General features: G+C 31.5%; 3 protein-coding genes across 3 annotated transcripts; 1 reads left to right on the plus strand and 2 right to left on the minus strand.

Annotated features, from left to right (window-relative positions):
- Window positions 1-957: 957 nt before the first annotated feature.
- On the plus strand, window positions 958-2776 carry LOC146902185 (putative receptor-like protein kinase At5g20050). Its single transcript, XM_085733702.1, has one exon. The coding sequence runs from the start codon at window positions 1282-1284 to the stop codon at window positions 2620-2622; it is 1341 nt and encodes a 446-aa protein (XP_085589828.1). The 5' UTR covers window positions 958-1281; the 3' UTR covers window positions 2623-2776.
- A 1665-nt stretch (window positions 2777-4441) lies between these two features.
- Window positions 4442-8066, minus strand: LOC146902186 (deSI-like protein At4g17486). Its single transcript, XM_085733216.1, has 5 exons — window positions 7962-8066; window positions 7604-7812; window positions 5618-5905; window positions 5188-5268; window positions 4442-4886 (listed from the first exon to the last, which is right to left on the minus strand). Exons 2-5 carry the CDS (start codon window positions 7776-7778, stop codon window positions 4747-4749), a joined length of 684 nt encoding a protein of 227 aa, XP_085589342.1. The 5' UTR covers window positions 7779-7812; window positions 7962-8066; the 3' UTR covers window positions 4442-4746.
- Window positions 8067-12563: 4497 nt separating this feature from the next.
- On the minus strand, window positions 12564-15303 carry LOC146902187 (MAP kinase kinase kinase, putative (DUF1644)). The gene is made up of 3 exons (XM_085731938.1): window positions 15142-15303; window positions 12890-14022; window positions 12564-12796 (listed from the first exon to the last, which is right to left on the minus strand). Exon 2 carries the CDS (start codon window positions 13984-13986, stop codon window positions 12937-12939), a length of 1050 nt encoding a protein of 349 aa, XP_085588064.1. The 5' UTR covers window positions 13987-14022; window positions 15142-15303; the 3' UTR covers window positions 12564-12796; window positions 12890-12936.
- Between the last annotated feature and the right edge of the window lie 4020 nt (window positions 15304-19323).

Here is a 19323-nt window from a genome sequence, read left to right on the forward strand (position 1 = left end):
GTTTGCTAAGTACTTTCTCTGTCTCATAATAGGTGTTATTTTTCTTAAGGTTTTGTTTGCGAGTTTGGAGGAAAAGGGTGGAAGGCTTAAAAAAAAAAAAGGAATGAACAAATAGAAGAAATAGAGGAGGGGAGGACTTTGGATGTTAATTTTTTCTCATAATACTAAACTCTCCTCATTTGAGTGAACTAAAAAATTGTATTGGAGGAAGATTTTGGGGGGTTTTGATAGGTTTATATGAATTTTTCAAATTTAATTTATGTTGTTATATTATTTTTAATATTAAAAATATAGTAATCATATGCATTAATTTATCATTCTTTAAAAAACTACTCTTTTAAATTTTTTGAAAGATTTCTTCATTTTCCCTCATATTTTCGACCCCTCAAAGCCTTCCATTTCCCTTCCTTCCAAACTCGCAAACAAATCCTAAAGGTAATCTTCTTATTTCTATTTTCTTATTTTTCATATGTTAGCTTCTACTAAAGGTAATCTTTTACGTGAAACAATGTCAAATATTAAAGGTAAAAATTTGTATATGTTGGATCGAACCTTAGTTCTCCAATGAGTAGAAAGACTAGAATGGTAGGGCTAACCCTTTGTTAATACATAGACTTGGTAGTTTTACCTAGTGTTATTTACACATTTATTAATTAATCTCCTAAAAAATACTATCATTTACTTTTTTAATCTAAAGTCTCGTCATCATCAATGTACTAAGAGCATTTTGTCATTATTCGTTAACACCCATAATCTCACGTGCGATATATGAGCCTTCCCTTCCCCTTCTTCATCATTACAGAGTAAAAACTCAATTATTGACTAAAACAAAGTCAACAATTATAATTAATATCCTAATTTCCTTACTCGTCGTCAAATATAGTCTAGAACTCATTTCTTGACCAAATCGAAGTCCACGTTTCATAAAACAGAACCAGTCTTTCCTCACAAAAAATACTACAAACCTGTCCCACTCACTCCAACCATATTCAGTACTAGTCAATAAATTTACATTTCTTCGTTGTTTCTAATCTCAGCTTTGTAGCTGTTTCAACATGAAAAAATTGTCCCAAATAAATGAATATTCAAATGCAAGTTACACATTATTTTCTACAATCATGAACTTTTTTTTTTATTAATTAACTCACCCACTCTTCACCTATCATATTACAAATCTTGAAGTTACACAAAGAGGGACTTTCTTCTGTTCTTTCATCATAAAACAAAACAAATAAACAAAAAAAACATTAGAAGAAGAACAAAAAAAAATGAAGTTTTGATATGGAAGACAGAAAAGTTCACACAATTGCTGCTATATCAGTGATATCCTTAATAATAGTGATCATCATTTGTCGTGTTTCCTTAAAACTCTCAAAAGCTTTCTTCTTAATTTTCGGCGCATCAATCGCCATAATTCTCGCTGTTTTTTCATGCATACTCATAAGACACCGTTACAACAAAAGAAGAAAAGTGTTAGAATCACAGTTGAAATCAGAAGGAAGAGAACTTCGTATAGAGTACAGTTTCTTAAGAAAAATTGCAGGTGTTCCAACGAAATACCGATACAAAGAGCTTGAAGAAGCAACGGATAATTTTCAAGCTATAATCGGTAAAGGGTCATCAGCTTCAGTTTTCAAAGGCATTTTGAATGATGGAACTTCAGTTGCTGTGAAAAGAATTCATGGTGAAGATCAAAGAGGTGAGAGAGAGTTTAGATCAGAAGTTTCAGCTATTGCTAGTGTTCAACATGTTAATCTTGTAAGACTTTTTGGTTATTGTAATTCTCCAACACCACCTAGGTATCTTGTTTATGAGTTTATTCCAAATGGTTCATTGGATTGTTGGATTTTTCCTATGAAGGAAACAAGGACACGTAGATGTGGTTGTTTACCTTGGAATTTAAGGTATAGAGTTGCTATTGATGTTGCTAAAGCATTGAGTTATCTTCATCATGATTGTAGATCTACGGTTTTGCATCTTGATGTGAAGCCAGAGAATATACTTTTAGATGAAAATTATAAAGCTTTAGTTTCTGATTTTGGTCTTTCAAAGCTTGTTGGAAAAGATGAAAGTCAAGTTTTGACAACAATAAGAGGAACTAGAGGCTATTTAGCACCTGAATGGTTATTAGAACGTGGAATATCTGAGAAAACTGATATTTATAGTTTTGGAATGGTTTTGTTGGAGATAGTAGGAGGTAGGAGAAATGTTTCAAAAGTGGAAGATCCTAGAGATAACACTAAGAAAAAGTGGCAATTTTTTCCTAAAATTGTGAATGAGAAATTGAGAGAAGGGAAATTGATGGAAATTGTGGATCAAAGAGTAGTTGATTTTGGAGGTGTTGATGAGAATGAGGTGAAAAGGTTGGTGTTTATTGCTTTATGGTGTATACAAGAGAAGCCAAGATTGAGACCTAGTATGGTTGAAGTTGTTGACATGCTTGAAGGACGTGTGAGGGTGGAAGAGCCACCAGGGACTAGAATGATTCTTGTTGATTTGTTAGCTGATGATGAAGATCCTACAGATCTTAATAATCTAGCAAGGTTATTGACTCCTGTCTCTAGTAATGTTGAATGTACATCTACTTACTCTTTAGGATCCACTATTTTTTCTGGTAGATAGATAACAAATTTGGATTCCTAATAGTTATGAGATTCCACATTTAGATGTTCATTTTGTTTTAGAGGGTAGCTTCTTCAATTGTATAAATTGGTACTTAGTTTTATCAATTTCAATGAGGAATTTATATATATGAACTTGGTTTTTTTTCTCTCTCATTATTACTAGTTGCTTCTGGTTTTTTTTTCAGTCCTGCAACTATGCAATGTCATGTTTTTAACCACTATAGTTAGTTAAGGCATTGCTATCAAGTAAATGATTTTTGGGATCTATTTGACACAAATAAGTCTTTAATTGTAAAGATATATGATTCGAGTGAACTTTTTTGTGTGAGTTGGGTGTACTCTACTTGCAGAGAGATTGATCCCTCGAGTCAGGTAGAACCGTAATGAGTGACAAAACTCTTCCTCGAGCAGGTAGACTCGTAATGAGTAGCAAAAATTAATCCATCAAGCCACCACAATGGGTAGCAAAACTCTTCCTCTAAAGATTTAACACGGTTGCGTGTTCATGACTGAATTCAAACCTATGACCTCCGATTAAACTGGAATAAGCTGAAAGAGATAATATAAGTTTTTAATATAATATTAATTACTAGTTTAGTGTGAAATAAAACATACTTATAATAGTTTAGTATGGGTCTCAAATGATACGTTTTTGAATGGCGTGAAAACTTAAATGATCGGAGGTTGAGTTTTTTAATAAGCATTTTGTCATTTTATGCTGTAATATCAATTTAAATGAATGAATATATGTTTTTTTAGTAAAAAAAATGGTAATGGTATTGATTTTTCTTTTTTGACATGTTATTAAGGAATAAAAATGATTTTTTTTCGCTTGAATTTTTTTTCCATAAAAAAAAAAAAAGAAAGATTTTTTTTAATTGAAAAGTATGGCTTTCAAGACTAATGATATATTAAATATTGTGTCTTTCACGGGAGAAGTTAAATCTTCTCTTATCAAGACCCTTGTGCTAATTTGTCAACAAAAAAAAAAACCCTTGTGACAAATGTACATTAACACCATATATGCAGTAAAATTTTATGTAAATCCATCAACTAAAAATTATAACTGATAAAGGATGCTGAGTTTCCACAAAGTATGAGCTTGCGAAAGACAGCTATCGAGGTTTTCTATGACAGAATAAAGATGATTATTTCACAACCACTAGCTAGCTGTATACTCCATGGAAGAACGAATCTTGAAAAAATCTAATACTTGTTCTACCAGATGTAAGAAGTTGTCGATCACATGAGTGAACTGGTTTAAGCAATTGCCACAACACATTGATTATGATTACAATAATTTGCATGGTTTGACACCAAATAATGTACTTAAATGTAGCTATTAACAAACAGGATAAAACACAACAAATGGTAGAATGTTTTGAAATAAACATACATCGTTTAAAAATGCAAGAAATGTTATGTTGTTTAATCAAAACCATGGCCAGAAATGATATTAAATTTTAGCGCAACAATGGTTTCCTAAATACAAAATATCTCAAAGTTGCAAATCATATCCACAAACAATACATAAATGCCGTAAAGAAACTTGACATACCATTTCGTGTGTTGAAACCATCTTTAACCAGAATATCGTCAAGAGCAAACAATTTCCTCCAAAGTTGGTAACAAAAGCCATTGCTAGTACCATCCTTGGAATAGAAATCCGACAAAGAATATAAGTTTTCCGATCCAATCATGCTAGCAGAGGTCCGAACTTACTTTTACTATTGTACAGGAACATAGCAGCAGCATCCAAACAATTCGAAACACTCCTATTCAATCGTGAAGATATTTTTCATTTTCTCACACAAATCTCCAAAACTAACTGAATTAATTATCATCTAAGAATGTTTCATGTTTCAGAACTTACAAATTACAGACAAGGATGCCATTTACAATTTTACATTGAAAAACCTTAATAAATCAAAAAACACACCACTAGATATAGTTTGGATTCTTCAGTTACAAATACAATGAATGAACCAAATACAATGCAGAAAACCATGAAAGAATGAGACTTTTTTTTTGTTGACTAATCACTGCAAATTAAATGGACAAATATTCAGCCAAAGACAGCCTGCAATATTTCAAGGGTTTTTTCACCTTGAACACATCACATTCACTTTACATGGGCCTCTTTAACGAAAGTAACATCCTCGGCACGAGCTGATGGTGACAGAAGGTGTTTTTCTTGCTCAGCATCTATTTCTGGTGATCCATGGGGGGTGGCAGTTGAGAGAGAGTCGACAAATTCATCTTCTGCAAACAGGCACCAGAGAGGCAACACAAAAGGTTACATAATAAATATATGAACAAGATAGAAAAGTAGTATGCATCTAAGTACAAATTATGCCAACTCAATGGTAAGAGTTTGACCATGTAACCTCAAGGGACGGAGTTTAAATCTCCTCGGAGACGGTTGTAAAATGGCCATTAGTGTCACTTTAATTTACAATAATTTATCCCTTCTCCAATTTCACTCTATTTATAAAAAAAGTGTGCATCTAGATACATGTTCGATGAGAAAAAAACATGGAACAAGAAAATATACTATACACACCCGAGCATTCATGGTATTCGGGTAGCTGTTTAACACTTGTTACTTGAAGACTTTCAGGAAGTAGACAGCTGCACAAAGCACCTGAAATTTGACCAAAAGGGTAAACTTAGTATTATTTTTCATAATTCTTGTATAACAATTATGCCTGTGTAGTCTGCAAGAACAGGGATAAAATGACACCAGCAGTATAGAAGAGAATTAGAAGAGAGAAATCACGGTATCGGACTGTATTTTATTAGTAATTAATCTGCTAAACTGGGTGGACAGAAGATTGATGTTTGAAGTGTGCACTTGTTACCATTTAATCCATAATAAGACGGAATGAACTACCATTTAATCCATAATAAGAATTCATAAGATAAATATGGAGAATACAGATACATGAGGTCTGAAAAATATGCTTATAAGAGAATTTTCTTTTAAATCTTACCAAGCTTAGCAAGCCGATTCACCCAACCTGGGATTTGTTTTCCAATCAATCTATATGAAACATCATCCGTAAAATGATTGCAGTTCTTAGATATAAGGTGATAGGTATCACCGTGATACTCTGAAGCCATGTTTTCGATAAATGTCCGGAATTCTGAAGGGCTTATCTGTATTTGACCCAAATTGATGGAACATCTATATATGAATCCAGGGCAATTCTTTGGCTCCACTTCAAAAACTCCACTAGCTGGGAAGTCATGGGCTCCAAATCCATACTCCTTACCATACACTATTTCAGAATAAAAGAAACAAAGAATAGAAAAGCTTCCCTAGATTAGGAATAATAGCAAGGATTAGAAGTTTAGGACAACAGTAACAAGTAAGAACAACAAAGATGTTATCGGCATCAGCATAAATGGCAAATAACATATATAAAACATTTTCTGGAGTGATAGCAACTTCAGAACAATTCTGACAAAAAAGTATAGAAAAAACCACATGCATATTCAGAAGAGATCAAAAGCACTCGGATTAGGATATTAAATGGATAAAATTCAGTAATTTTAAATATGATCATTTTATTTTATCTTTCAATCGAAAACCAGGAAAATAAATTTCAGACACCAAAAACCTCTCCTCATCACACTACAGCTACACATAACATCCCCTTGAGGTTGGTTTTTGAATAATCCCGCGTATCAAATATGTTGCTAGGATATTTATGATAACAAGCCTATGTTTCAATTTAAGAACCATGCATGTCAGCATGCCAATGTTATAGTGATTCTGATGATAACGAGGTTCCTATGTAGCTTTTATTGTGATTCATTGCTTGTACCAACCACCAGCCTATATTTTGTATCATATTATACGGATGAAATCCTTTCGTGAAGGAAAAAAAAAAAAAAAAAGGAAAAATGGATCCTAAGCTGGAAAAGGTTTAGAAACCGTTGAAACTGTTACTTGGAGAGAAGATGCATGACTATAAATTTCGTAGTCAACTTCTCACCTCCAAACTATTATTATTCTAATTTCTATGGCCCTACTCAACTGGTTCACTTAGTACATTCAACGCCTTCTTCATTTTGGCTTAACTGTTACAGTGTTGCTGTTTAACTGAATTAAGCACTATGATAGAAACTATGTTTGTTTTGCTCTTCTGCGTCTATTTTAGAATGAAGCACTACTACCAGGGTTGAACTTGTTTTTCCCTCCATGGAGAAAAGTAGCAAACTACAATATATTATATACCATATATGAAAAGGTTTTGAATAATTTATATTGATTGAAATTTGAGTAGATGCCAATGGTGTACTCATATATGCAGATAATGAACAACTAGTTGATAAGGAGCAGCCAATATGTTACCGTAATTTACCATTTGGTAACTTTACTTTGTCTTATAACTAATTGATTGATTTAATAGTCACAACTTCTTGATGTGCTCTACCAGCATGTTTTTCCTTTAGTTTGTTATCCGTTTTGGCGGGGTATCATTTGCGAGTAGAGAGAATTCTAGAATTTTCCAATGGATTACTTTGTAACTGCCTGCTTTATACCTATACACCAATTGTCTTGAATGGAAAGCATCTCATTCTCAACAATTCAGAAAACAACTCTTTTCTATCTACTCTCAATTTTATCTCCACAACTTAACTCTATGGCATCAATATACATCCTCAATTAATCACTTATAACATAAGCGCTTATCATATAAGTTCTTATGCAGAAGCTACTTTGATAATAAAAGATAAAATAAATTCAATATGCTTTCATATAAGTTATTGGTTGTTTTCATAAATAATCTAGTTTATGTGTTTGGAATTAAGATGAAAAGAGCTTATGGGCATGTCACAAGCTATTTCAATAAGCTTTCCTAAACAGTCTCACAACGGCTTATACCAAATAATAACAAAAACAAAAACAACTTAACACAGATCAGATCAACAAGTTGAAGCAAAGAAAGAAAGAAAGAAAGGGAAAGTACCTTCAATGCCGGAGTGAAAGATTCCAAATCCAAACCAATACATGTAATTATTAATAGGGGTAAGATCATAGACATTCAACACCACAATACTGCTATTGTTTTTGCTACTGTTATCATCTTCATCATTCTGTGACCATGAATTGGAGCTAGAAGACGCAGCACTCTCCACTCCCATTTTCTTCTTCCACCAGTGAAATAATAATCTAGTTCTAGAAAACAAACAGAAGAATTTGAATATAAAATCAGAGAAAAATGAATGAAGGAAATTACGAAAGGACATGAAAGAAAGAATCTATTATGACAGATCCATGTTGGTGTCATAAACAGTTGTAGAAAGAAAGAGACAGACATGTAGTACCTTACAATTTGAGGTTTATTACTTTAAAGTCAAAACAAAAACAAAACACTTTGTTGCTGCTGCTACGAGGTTTTGTTGTTCCGGTTCCTCAGCTCAGATTTGACTTGACTCTCGTGCTTTATTTCTTTTCCTTGCTCCTTTCTTCTTTTGTCAATATTTACTTTTTTGGGAAAAGATATTATTATTGACCTGAATTTTGCTTAGAAAGTTTAAAATATGGTTGTGTTGTGTGTCAAAAAAAGAAAAGATGATGATAAATTTTATTCTTATTTTCTATATTGCTTTATAGACAAAAGTGTAAATGAAAAAACATTGACATGGTTTTTCAAATTTTATTGCTTTCACTTTCTTTACTTTTTATCTATTTATTTGGGGAACTTTGCTTTTTGTCTTTTTATTTTTATATATCTTGTCATTGCTTAATTTTTAACTACATTGTACGGCTTGAAATCTTATTCATTTCTTAAAATAAATGGAGTTTTTCATTATTATAGATTTGAAGTAAATAAAGTATGAATGCAGAAATTTTTAGAACTACAACGTTTATATACCAAAACTACACTAATGAACATGGGTTAATTTTTATATACTTTATAGTTTTATTGGATACAGATACCCAACAAACAAAATTTGTTTCATATTTAAATTTATTTTAAAATAAATTAATATAAAAATATAACATCACCTTGAATGATTAGTTGAGGAATATGTATGTCCCCGTAAACTTATCTCAATTGGTAAGAACAATGCATAATATATGCAAGTCCGGGGTTCAAATCTCAGCCACCACCAAAAATAGTTGAGGAATGCGTATTTAACCAAACTGCAAATATATCATTGTGTTCAGTTTGGTATCTATGCATAGATAACACTATTAACCATAAAGATATCCATTTATTTTTAAAAAAAAAAAAATGGAGGGGACCTCAACTATTTATGTTTATGTTCTAAAGGGCAAGCTGTCCTTGCTGAGTATCAAATAGTTAGGTACAGCTAATTTCTTAAAAAACCAAAAATTATAGTTACAGTTTTTTTCTTTAGATATCTAATTAGTTCTTAAAACATTAAAATCGTTTACGTTTTGTTTCACAGAGGAAACAAAAACATAACTTACGACATTGTTTTAAATCGTCTGTTTTTTTATTTTAAATTTAAATCTCTTGTTCGTTCCCAACTGAAAAATATAGATCCAATAAAAAAACTAAGGGAAATGATTAAAAGCACGACACATTTTTTCGTGCATATCCCACGATTGATTTTGCATTTGACAAGTCAACTATATTAAATTCTAAAATCATTTGGTCCCCTTTAAAAAGAAAAAAAAAAATTGTTTCAGTAAATCGTGAAGTCAAAAACACCATAACAAAGGGCTTATTGTTACCAAAGCTCTAAAATTGTCTTATGGTAGAAAACAAAGCTCTGTTATCAACGAAAAACACAACCATCAAACACCTTTTCTTCCTCAAATGCGACTCCACTGTACAGTCACCTACATCGTACCCCCGTAGATAGTCGCCAGTTTCTCCGGTTTTACCCCATCCTCTGATGTCGGTGGAAGAGATGTCGCAGTAGCAAATTGTAGTCGTGCGGCGACAATGAAGACAAAGACGACGGAACTGGCATTGGCGAGACATGAATGAGCGGGCAACAACGACAAGACGAGACTATAAATCCTTGAAACTAGCCAATCATTTTTTTTTAAAGGAAAATTTATCCCAGAAATAATGATTCATGAAGAAAGCAATCCCAACAATCCGAGAAAGAGAGAGGAGGATAAAAATGTGAGTGAGAGATAGACACAGAGAGGCTGTTGTATCAAAATTTATATTATTTTATTTATTGAAAATCCATAAAGTTACCATGAGTAATGAAAAATTGCCTTGTCGTGCATGTCGTGTGGCTAAACGGTCGTGTGATATAGCATTACTCAAAAACTAAATTTACTTCGAAAAATTTAAACCGTATCATAATAAATTTGTAATCTAAAAAAGATACACTTTTCTCACTATTTAGAAACAAAATCTAAATTCATTTTCATTGGTCTGTTACTAAATTGCTTCCCTCAAACATTCCATAACTATTTCCCTTGTAATCTACAAATAAATGCACTCTTGTTTTCTCACTTAACTGTTCATTTTAAAATAAAATAAAAGAATGAGTAAATAGGCAATTTCCCCCCGAAATTGCAAGTTTTGTCAAATACCCCCTGTAGTTAACGAAACATCAATTACCCCCCTGAAATTGCATAACGTTAATCAATTTACCCCCTCCGCAAATTTTTCTATTAACTGTTTACGGTTATGATCAATTACCCCCCTGAAATTTTACACTTATGTGCAAAATGCCCCCAGAACTTGAAAAATTAAAAAAATTCTAGAAAAATATTAAAAAATCCTGGAAAAATCAATAAAAAAAATTGAAAAAAAATATTAAAAAATTTTGGAAAATTGAAAAATTAATAAAAATGAAAAAAATCTGGAAAAATTAATAAAAATAAAAAAAATCTGAAAATTTTTTAAAAATCTGGAAAAATTAATAAAAATAAAATAATCTAATAAAATGAAAAATAATGAAAAAATTCTGAAAAAAATAAAAAAGATTAAAAAATTCTGGAAAAAAATAAAATTTCTAAATTTCTAAAAAAATTAAAATTCTGGAAAAATGAAATTTTCGAAATTTTAAATTTTAATGAAATTCTGGAAAATAAAAATTCTAGAAATTCTCGAAAATAAAAATTCTGGAAAATAAATTTTAATGAAATTTTAATTTTCGAAAATAAAAATGAAAATCTGGAAAAAAGAAATTTTAATGAAAATTTTTTGAAATTTTCATTAGTATTTCTCAAAAAATTTCCGGGAATTTTTGTGTATTTATAAACCGAGAATAAGGGAAAAAATATGAAAAAATATGTGTATTTATAAACCGAGCTTAGGTTTTTTATGTATTTTTCGAAATTTCGAAATTTTCATTAGTAATTTTTTCGGGAATTTTTGTGTATTTATAAACCGGGAACTTTTTGTGTATTTATAAACCGAGAATAAGGGAAAAAATACACTGAAAAAACCTAAGCTCGACATATATACTAATCAAAATTTCGGAATTTTGAAAAATACATTTTTTCCAGAATTTCGAAATTTCGACATATATACTAATCAGAATATTTTTTATTTTCCAGAATTTTTTCATTATTTTTCATTTTATTAGATTATTTTATTTTTTTTAATCATTTTTTATTTTTATTAATTTTTTCAGAATTTTTAAATTTTTTCAGATTTTTTTTAAATTTTTTAAATTTTTTCAGATTTTTTTTATTTTTATTAATTTTTCCAGATTTTTTAAATTTTTTCCGTTTTTTTCATTTTTATTAATTTTTCAATTTTCCAGAATTTTTTAATCTTTTTTTTCAATTTTTTTATTGATTTTTCATTTTTCCATAATTTTTTCAATTTTTTTAAAATTTTTCAAGTTCAGGGTGCATTTTGCACATAAGTGTAAAATTTCAGGGGGGTAATTGATCATAACCGTAAACAGTTAACAGAAAAATTGACGGAGGGGGTAAATTGATTAACGTTATGCAATTTCAGGGGGGTAAGACTAAGGATGCGTTTGTTTCAGCTTTAAAAAAAATAGATTTTGAGTTAAAAGAATCTAGAGATTTTTTTTTAGAGATTTTTAAAAAAAAATCTAAAGCTATTTCTGTTTGTTTACTAACATAAAAATCATTTTTTACGATTTGAAGTTCTTGCACTTGAGTTCCTTGCATTTAGAAAAAAATAGATTTTGGAAAAGCTACTTGAAATAGATTTTCATTTTGAGGCTAAAAATGATTTTTTTAACAAAATGGATTTTTAAAAAAATCTGAAACAAACACTACAACAACAAAAAAAGTGATTTTTTAGTTGAAAAAATAGATTTTTTTTTAAAAAAAGCCCAAACAAACGGGATCTAAATTGCTTCCCTCAAACATTCCATAACTGTGTTACTCGCAATCGTATCAAGACAATCACTGTACTATTTTTAATAATGAGACAATCACTTTACAAGCCTTCATGACAAAAATATATTACAAAAAAATGTTACATATAAATATTTAATAATAATTCGTTTTAGTTTCATACTTGCACCCGATATGAAAAATATATAAATAAATATTAGTTATTTTTTTCTTCAATTCAAACAAGATACATTTGTTTTCAACCTTGATATTTTTTCATATTTTCTTTCTGCCAATTGCTAACAAGTGTCATGTTAATGAAACAAGCGCACATGTTAATGAAACAATCCATTTTAAGCTATGCTATCAAGTAGCATGTTAATGAAACAAACGCACATGTTAATGAAACAATCCATTATAAGCTAGAACTTTCATTTGACTGAATCTCAGCTTTTAACTAAAGGGCCTATTTGTTCTGGTTCAAATAGGACAAAGGTCTATCTTAAATATCATGTAAATTATTCTAAAAACAATAATTCAACTTTCTTTTATGGGCATTTTCTTTTAATTTAAAGCTAAAAGGTAGTTTGAAAATCTTTAAAATTTCTATAAAACTATTTCTAAGATCAAACCCGACAACAAGGCGTAGTAGATTGTAGAGAAGAAAAGAAACAAACAGTAAATTTTATTTGCAAACTCAATTGTTCATAATACTGGAGAAATCGCACCAAAGATGCAAGAAGGCTAAAAATGTTAAATAAACAGATTATTGGATGCTTAACGAATAACATCCTTCTGATTCTTTGACAATCAGCTATAACTGTTCCACATTTGATAGAGCAGATTTGAATATCCGAGCCGGAAACTCCTCCCCTCATTCTCTTGGTGTTCCACCTGTTACCTACATAATAACATAAACAAGTAATTAATGACAAACATCTATTCTTCACAATCTGGAATAGCAGCAAAGTAGAGGGATTAGAGAGAAACCCACCTGGGAACATCATCAAGAATTCAAATTGACACATCTGGTTTTCCAAGTTATGGCTGTCTGTCTGGTGTTTGAACCCGTCTCCTAACACGGCGCCTTCTATTATCAGAGCCTCCATCCGAAGACTCATTTGTTGTATCATCTCTAGCAGCAGATCCAGATTCTGCCTCATAGGTTTCCCCCCAGAGTCTAGAAGGTCTCCTAATTCTCATTTGGAGTCTAGTTCCTGTGGTACCTCTAGATACAGATGAAGGTTGAAGAATGAGGAAAAATACAGCTAGCAAACCACCATCATCTATGGGAGCGAGCCCAAGGCCATCATCAACCCTATTTTCCCCAAAGGAATTCTGAAGTGTGCTAAGAAGGTCACCTAGATCCCTTTGCCGCTCCAACCTCCTCCAGTTACGCTGACGTTCTGGGTCTACAGCAGATGGCCGCTCAAGAGGATGTTCAACTCTTGCATGCTTTCTGAGATCTGTATATGTACCAGTGAAGTTGCAACTCTCACAAGAACAGCTCCTGGACTTTTCATTCATGAAATGACGAGCCCCCTCCACTACCTTCCACTCCTTTATATGTCCTCTACACAGAGGGCATACTAGCTTTGATTTTGTCTCGTCTTCACAGGACAAGGATTGCATTGTAACAAATCCCTCGCTAGTTTCTTCTTGTACATCGACGATAGTTTCTTCTTGAACATCGACAATAGTTTCTTCTTGCACATTGACGATATTTGCTTCAGTGCTTTGATCTTGAGGTGAGTCAGAGTTTGAAATTTCACTTTCCACTTGAGGAACGGTTGGTGGTGGGGGTTCTGCAAATGACTTGCAGAACTGATCCAGACAGTTTGAGTGGCGATAGCTAGTGTTGCACATGTATGGGCGGCATCCTTTCTCGTGTGATGAACATATGAGGAGAACTGCATTGTGAGGGTGCTCCATGCAGACTGGACACCTAGCTTCTTCCCATTCTTTTATATTTTCATCGGACTCTAAAGGACTTTTAGATGTAGATCTTCTGACACGACTTGAGCTGCTTGGATAAGGTGATGTTCTGCTACACTCATGTGACAAAGACCTATCTTTTCTCTCCTTAGGCATTTTAAATGTTCTGAACTGAATTGAGTAAAGTAGAAACTGCATACAGATAGCATCAACATCAGAAATTTAGCAAAACTGAATTTGCTTTAAAACTGATGTTTCACACATCAAACATCAATGCCAAAACAAATCATGTAATTAGACATCAAATGCAGACCATTAAACAATTAAAATGCGATGTACTCCAAAAAAAAAAAAAAATTAACATGTGATGAAGATTCAACAAAGCTATACATTAGCCATAATCACTCAAAATGAATAATCATTAACAAATTACATTTTGAAAATTCAACGTAAATCTTTTAAGTAGGAATAACTATCCTTAAGATAACTCCATGATGCCTTAGTTTCTGAAAATATATTTGCTTAAGCACACAAGACCTTCAATGTTACAAACAAATGTATCTATCAACAAACAATACTCTCAAAAGCTGAAGCTTTTATTTTAAAGAACAATGAATGGTTTCATAGAACTGGTTAATTGCACGAGTTTATTAATAAAGGTTAACTTATTCCATGGAATAACATAATTCAGCTCAACAGATTTCTGCATTATTATTATACACTATATAATATACAAAGTGTTGACAACTAATATTAAGTAATCCGCAGTATCAAATATATTCAACATGAATTGCAAATTACAGCCCCATGATACATAGCCGACTTAACCAAAAAAGCCGATTAATTACAACTAATTGATGTAATAATACAGAATGAGTTTCAAATTATCAAAGGGGGTTTCAAATTATCTTTGAAATTCACCCAAAACAAAACAAATCACAAGATTAGCTTAATTAATAGTACCCATATAAGACTTGAAAATTTGATCTTTCACATGAAGCTAAACATAATAGCATCATAAGAACAAATCAAACTCATAAAACAGTTCATAAGCACAGTAAGCAGCAATAAAAGCTTCAATTTCAAGCTTATCTGAGCTTAAACAAAAGCATAATAATAATAATAACAGAGAAACTCAAATTAACAAAAATTAGGCCTAAATCGAAAAAGTAAAAATAAAAATCCTTTTTTGAGCAGATAAAATAGCTACACCATCTCAAAACATGAACAAAACTCGATCCATAACAAAGTAAAAAAAAATGGAAAAAAATAAGGATTGGGGGTGAAAAATTAGGGATTTGATTTGGTTACCGAAATTGAGAGGAGAAATCGATGGCAGTAGAGAAGATCGGAGTTGGTTGATGCGATTCAGCTCCTCCCGGTGAACGAGGGTTGGGGTCGCATAGCAGAGGGAGGTGCCGCCGCTGCTCCTTGAGCTAGAGAGAGAAAGAGAAGAGAGAGAAAATAAATAATGAAAAATTGAGAAAATGACGGTAAAATATAACAATGCGAGAAGAAACGTATGCTGTGGTGGAGTAGTGTGGTGTGCTATCATCATATCGTATCATACAAATAATAATTTAATACACTGTTATAGGAAGGAAAAAAACGACTTTTTTTTTGTTTGTTAAGAAAACGATTTTTAAATTATTAAATAATTAATGTATATTATCTATAATATAAATCAGATACATTAATTATTCAATAAATCTTAAAAAATACAACAATTATTTTTTTGGTGGTGTCCGGGGTTCGAACCCCAAACATTTCATATATTATGCATTGTCCTTTGCCAACTGAGCTAAGTTCACGGGGCAAATACAACAATTATTTGTTAAAACAACTAAAAGTGGAAACTTTTTTGTACCAAAAAAAAGTAGAAATTTTTTATTAAAAAACAATAATTAGATACTCCATCTATTATCAATTATAAGCAGATTTTGATTTTTTAGGTTGAATTAATGATGTATGTGATCTATATTATGAACTAATTGACAACAGAGGAAGTACATATTTAATACTAAATACGTAATTTTCAATGTAAATTTACTTTTTTAAACTTTTTAATATGTGCAGATTTGCACATGATAAAAAAAAAACTCATCTTCATCATCTGAATGCAGATGATGAAGGTCGTTGTGTTTTGGTCAAGACTGAATGGATGTCTCCGCTCCTTGATGTGGATTTGGGTGAGGCTTTAGGCTTATTATCAGCTATGTACTGGGTTCGCGATCTGCAGCTAGGTATTGTGGACTTTGAGCTTGATTCCAAAACTGTGGTAGATGGTCTTTATGGCAGTAAAAGTGGCGTCTCTAATTTTAGCGCAGTAATCAATGACTGTAGACGTCTGTTAGCTTCTGATTTAGCAACCTCTGATGTCAGGTTTATTCGGAGACAAGCCAACGAAGTCGCTCAGAGCTTTGCTAGAGTGGCTTTGCGTCATGCTAGTTTCCATATTCATATTAGGATTCCATCTTGTATCTCTACTATTATTATGAATGAAATGCAATAAGTTTCTTCTTGTCAAAAAAAAAAAAAAAACTCATCTAAAATTAGTTTTTTTAAGAAACTAAAATGAAATTATATAACCAAGCAACTTTACTTCCCCAGCAGAGGGACTGCTACAAAGAAGTAAGGGCAAAAACGTAGTTACATGAGATAGCGAAGTAAAACACCAAAAAGAATGTTAAATACTAATTGCAAGCGTAAAAAGTGATTGAACCACCATGTATGGTAACTAAAAGCAAAGTTGACCAAAAGAACGTAATAGTGATCAAAAGCAATGATAATTTAATTTAGAATAATTACTTGATTGAGTCTTTTGTATTTTTTTTTAAAATGGTCAAAATGATATTATCGTCAAAAACTCACACATAGAAATATTGGGGATTGATTCCTGATCACGGAGCCTGGTCAAGAAATTTCAACATTTGTATTAGTTATGTTAGGACTTGTAGATGAGTGCTCAAAATTTTATCATAACTCAATGTAAACTAATACGAGATAACTCAAACTAATTTGAGTACATTATCGAAAACATTGTGAGGTGGCTATGAAGATTGACTCGGTTGCTGTTGAGTTGACTAATACCCAAAAGAGCGTGTATTCAACTCCCTAACTCTTTGACCCTTAAAACCCAACTCAACTAAAAGAAATTATTATAGAGAAAAATGCAAATGTTAAAGAACTGAAATAAAAATAAATATCTTAAAATGTGTGCATTCAATTTTTTAAGAGTTAAAATATTATGTATTTCAATGTAAAATTATCACTTTTAGATTCCTCAAAACCATCACAATAAAGATACTTAACTTCATAATCATTAGTACTTATTACATATGCTTAATTAATGATTTGATCCCTTAAGTTATTTGTTGGTTACATTTTAGTCTCATAAGTTATTAACGTTACAATTTGGTTTCTTAAGTTATTATCTGTTAGCCAAATAAATCATCACCGTCAGTCTTTTGCCAAAACGTTAAATAGGCACATGTGAATGGTGACGTGACAACTTGCAATGTGTATCCACCTTATGTTGGAGTAAGCCCTAATATCCAATCAATATTGATTGGGTTCGGCTTTGTATCATGATATTGATATAAATATATATTGTGAATATATATAATAATAAGGCATTTCTTTATTGATTTTGTTATGTTTCAAAATAATAAAGTCCCTAGAATAGATAGTTCATGTAATGGAATATTAAGTGTGACTTAATCATGAGATTACATTACGTAAAGAACGCTATTCTTAAACATATCCATAGTCAAGCTTTAATATGAATTGGGATAATAATAAAGCATAAAGACTATTATGTATGTAGACTGATGACCGCATCTCATGGGTCATTGATATTGAGATATTAAGTCTATACATAGGTATAAATATTAGGGGTAATATTTATACTGGATTGACCCACCGTGAGAATACTACATAGTATGTTATGAAAATGTCATAAGATATTCTCACAATGATAATAATGTATATTGCTCTTAGACCTGAAACCACTATGATCCCTAGATGTGGACTCAAGTGCTTTGTTGCCATTCTAACGTTGTCTGTAAAAGGATAACCATAACGTTGGTTCATGGGTACTTGATGAATCATGCTGAGGGACATGAGTGTCCTAGATGGGATTTGTCCCTCCTCATAAACAGGAGATATATCTTTAGGCCTCTTGATGAAATATGACTGTAAAATTGCATGGCCATGCCGAACTAAGTCAATATAAGATATTGGACTTATTCGTTATTCAGTATATTTCGGAATCAAGGAATATAAACATTGATATATACAAGGGTGACAATATCTATGCCTTGGGATCAATAAAGATATCGAGACAAAGGAGTAAGTGTACACATGAGTATTATCATGGAAAGGTTTCGTCAGATCACTTGACATTCTTGTCACTTGGGTAGCAATGATGTGTTGCTAGATACCGCTCATTGTTTATAATATTAAATATTATATTTAATATTATTGCCAACGTGACTAGAACCTATAGGGTCACACACAAAGAACAGTCAAAAGAGAAATATATAAGTATGACTTATATAAGGGGTGTGTTTAGTAAATAACGCTAATTAGTTAGCAAAATTACTAAACTCGTTGTTGGGCTTACTGAAGCCCAATAGTGACTTATGACTTGCAGAGCACACTAGAAGTTCTATAAATAGAACTCTGGTGCTGAAGTTTTTGATTACACGTTTTGAAGCAACCCCTTTCTTCTCTGCACTTCCAATTCATTGGCTAGCACCGAGTTTTGGAGGAGCACTGTTCGTGTGGACTTGCTAGAGGCTTTGCTGCTTGCTGCTTGCTTGGCTGTGATCGAGATTCCAGTTTCCAGTTCCAGCTTTCAGATTCCACAGTTCAAGGTAACAATTGAATCACTGATTCATGTTTGAATTTCGTAATGATCCAAGGAATGAAAATCGAAAATTTTCCGCTGCTTCTACTCCATTCTTCTATTCGATTTTCCTTCAGTGGTATCAGAGCCAATTACGAAACCATGAATCGGATTGCTTTGTTACTGCTTTATGTTTTAATATGATTAAACATTTTGAATCGGAATTAAATAATAAAGAGAATTAAAATTGGCATCGTATCATGTTTTCTGTGCATGGCTTTTCGATTTGTTTGATGTTTCAGAAACCGTTTCTGGTGAAGTATCGGCATATCGATTATACATATCGACGGGAACATGATTGGAAACAAATCAAATTAGATTATCTTTTAAAATTGTTTTAAGAGATAATAATATTTTCGCAAATATTTGATTTGCTAATATTTTGATATTCTATAAGGAATTAATTTGGAATGCAAATCCGTTAATAAAATAGAATATTAAGTGTTAATATTTTATTATTTAAATTTAAATATTAATTAAAATTGATTGATCAATATCATATATGTGATATATGATTTTAATACAACATCATTATATGTGATATATTGATGATATCATTCGTTCATTAGGTTTTATATAATTGA

This window comes from Medicago sativa, chromosome 8 (assembly GCF_051527215.1).
Source record: "Medicago sativa cultivar Bolivia chromosome 8, Bolivia_mono, whole genome shotgun sequence".
NCBI lineage: Eukaryota > Viridiplantae > Streptophyta > Magnoliopsida > Fabales > Fabaceae > Medicago > Medicago sativa.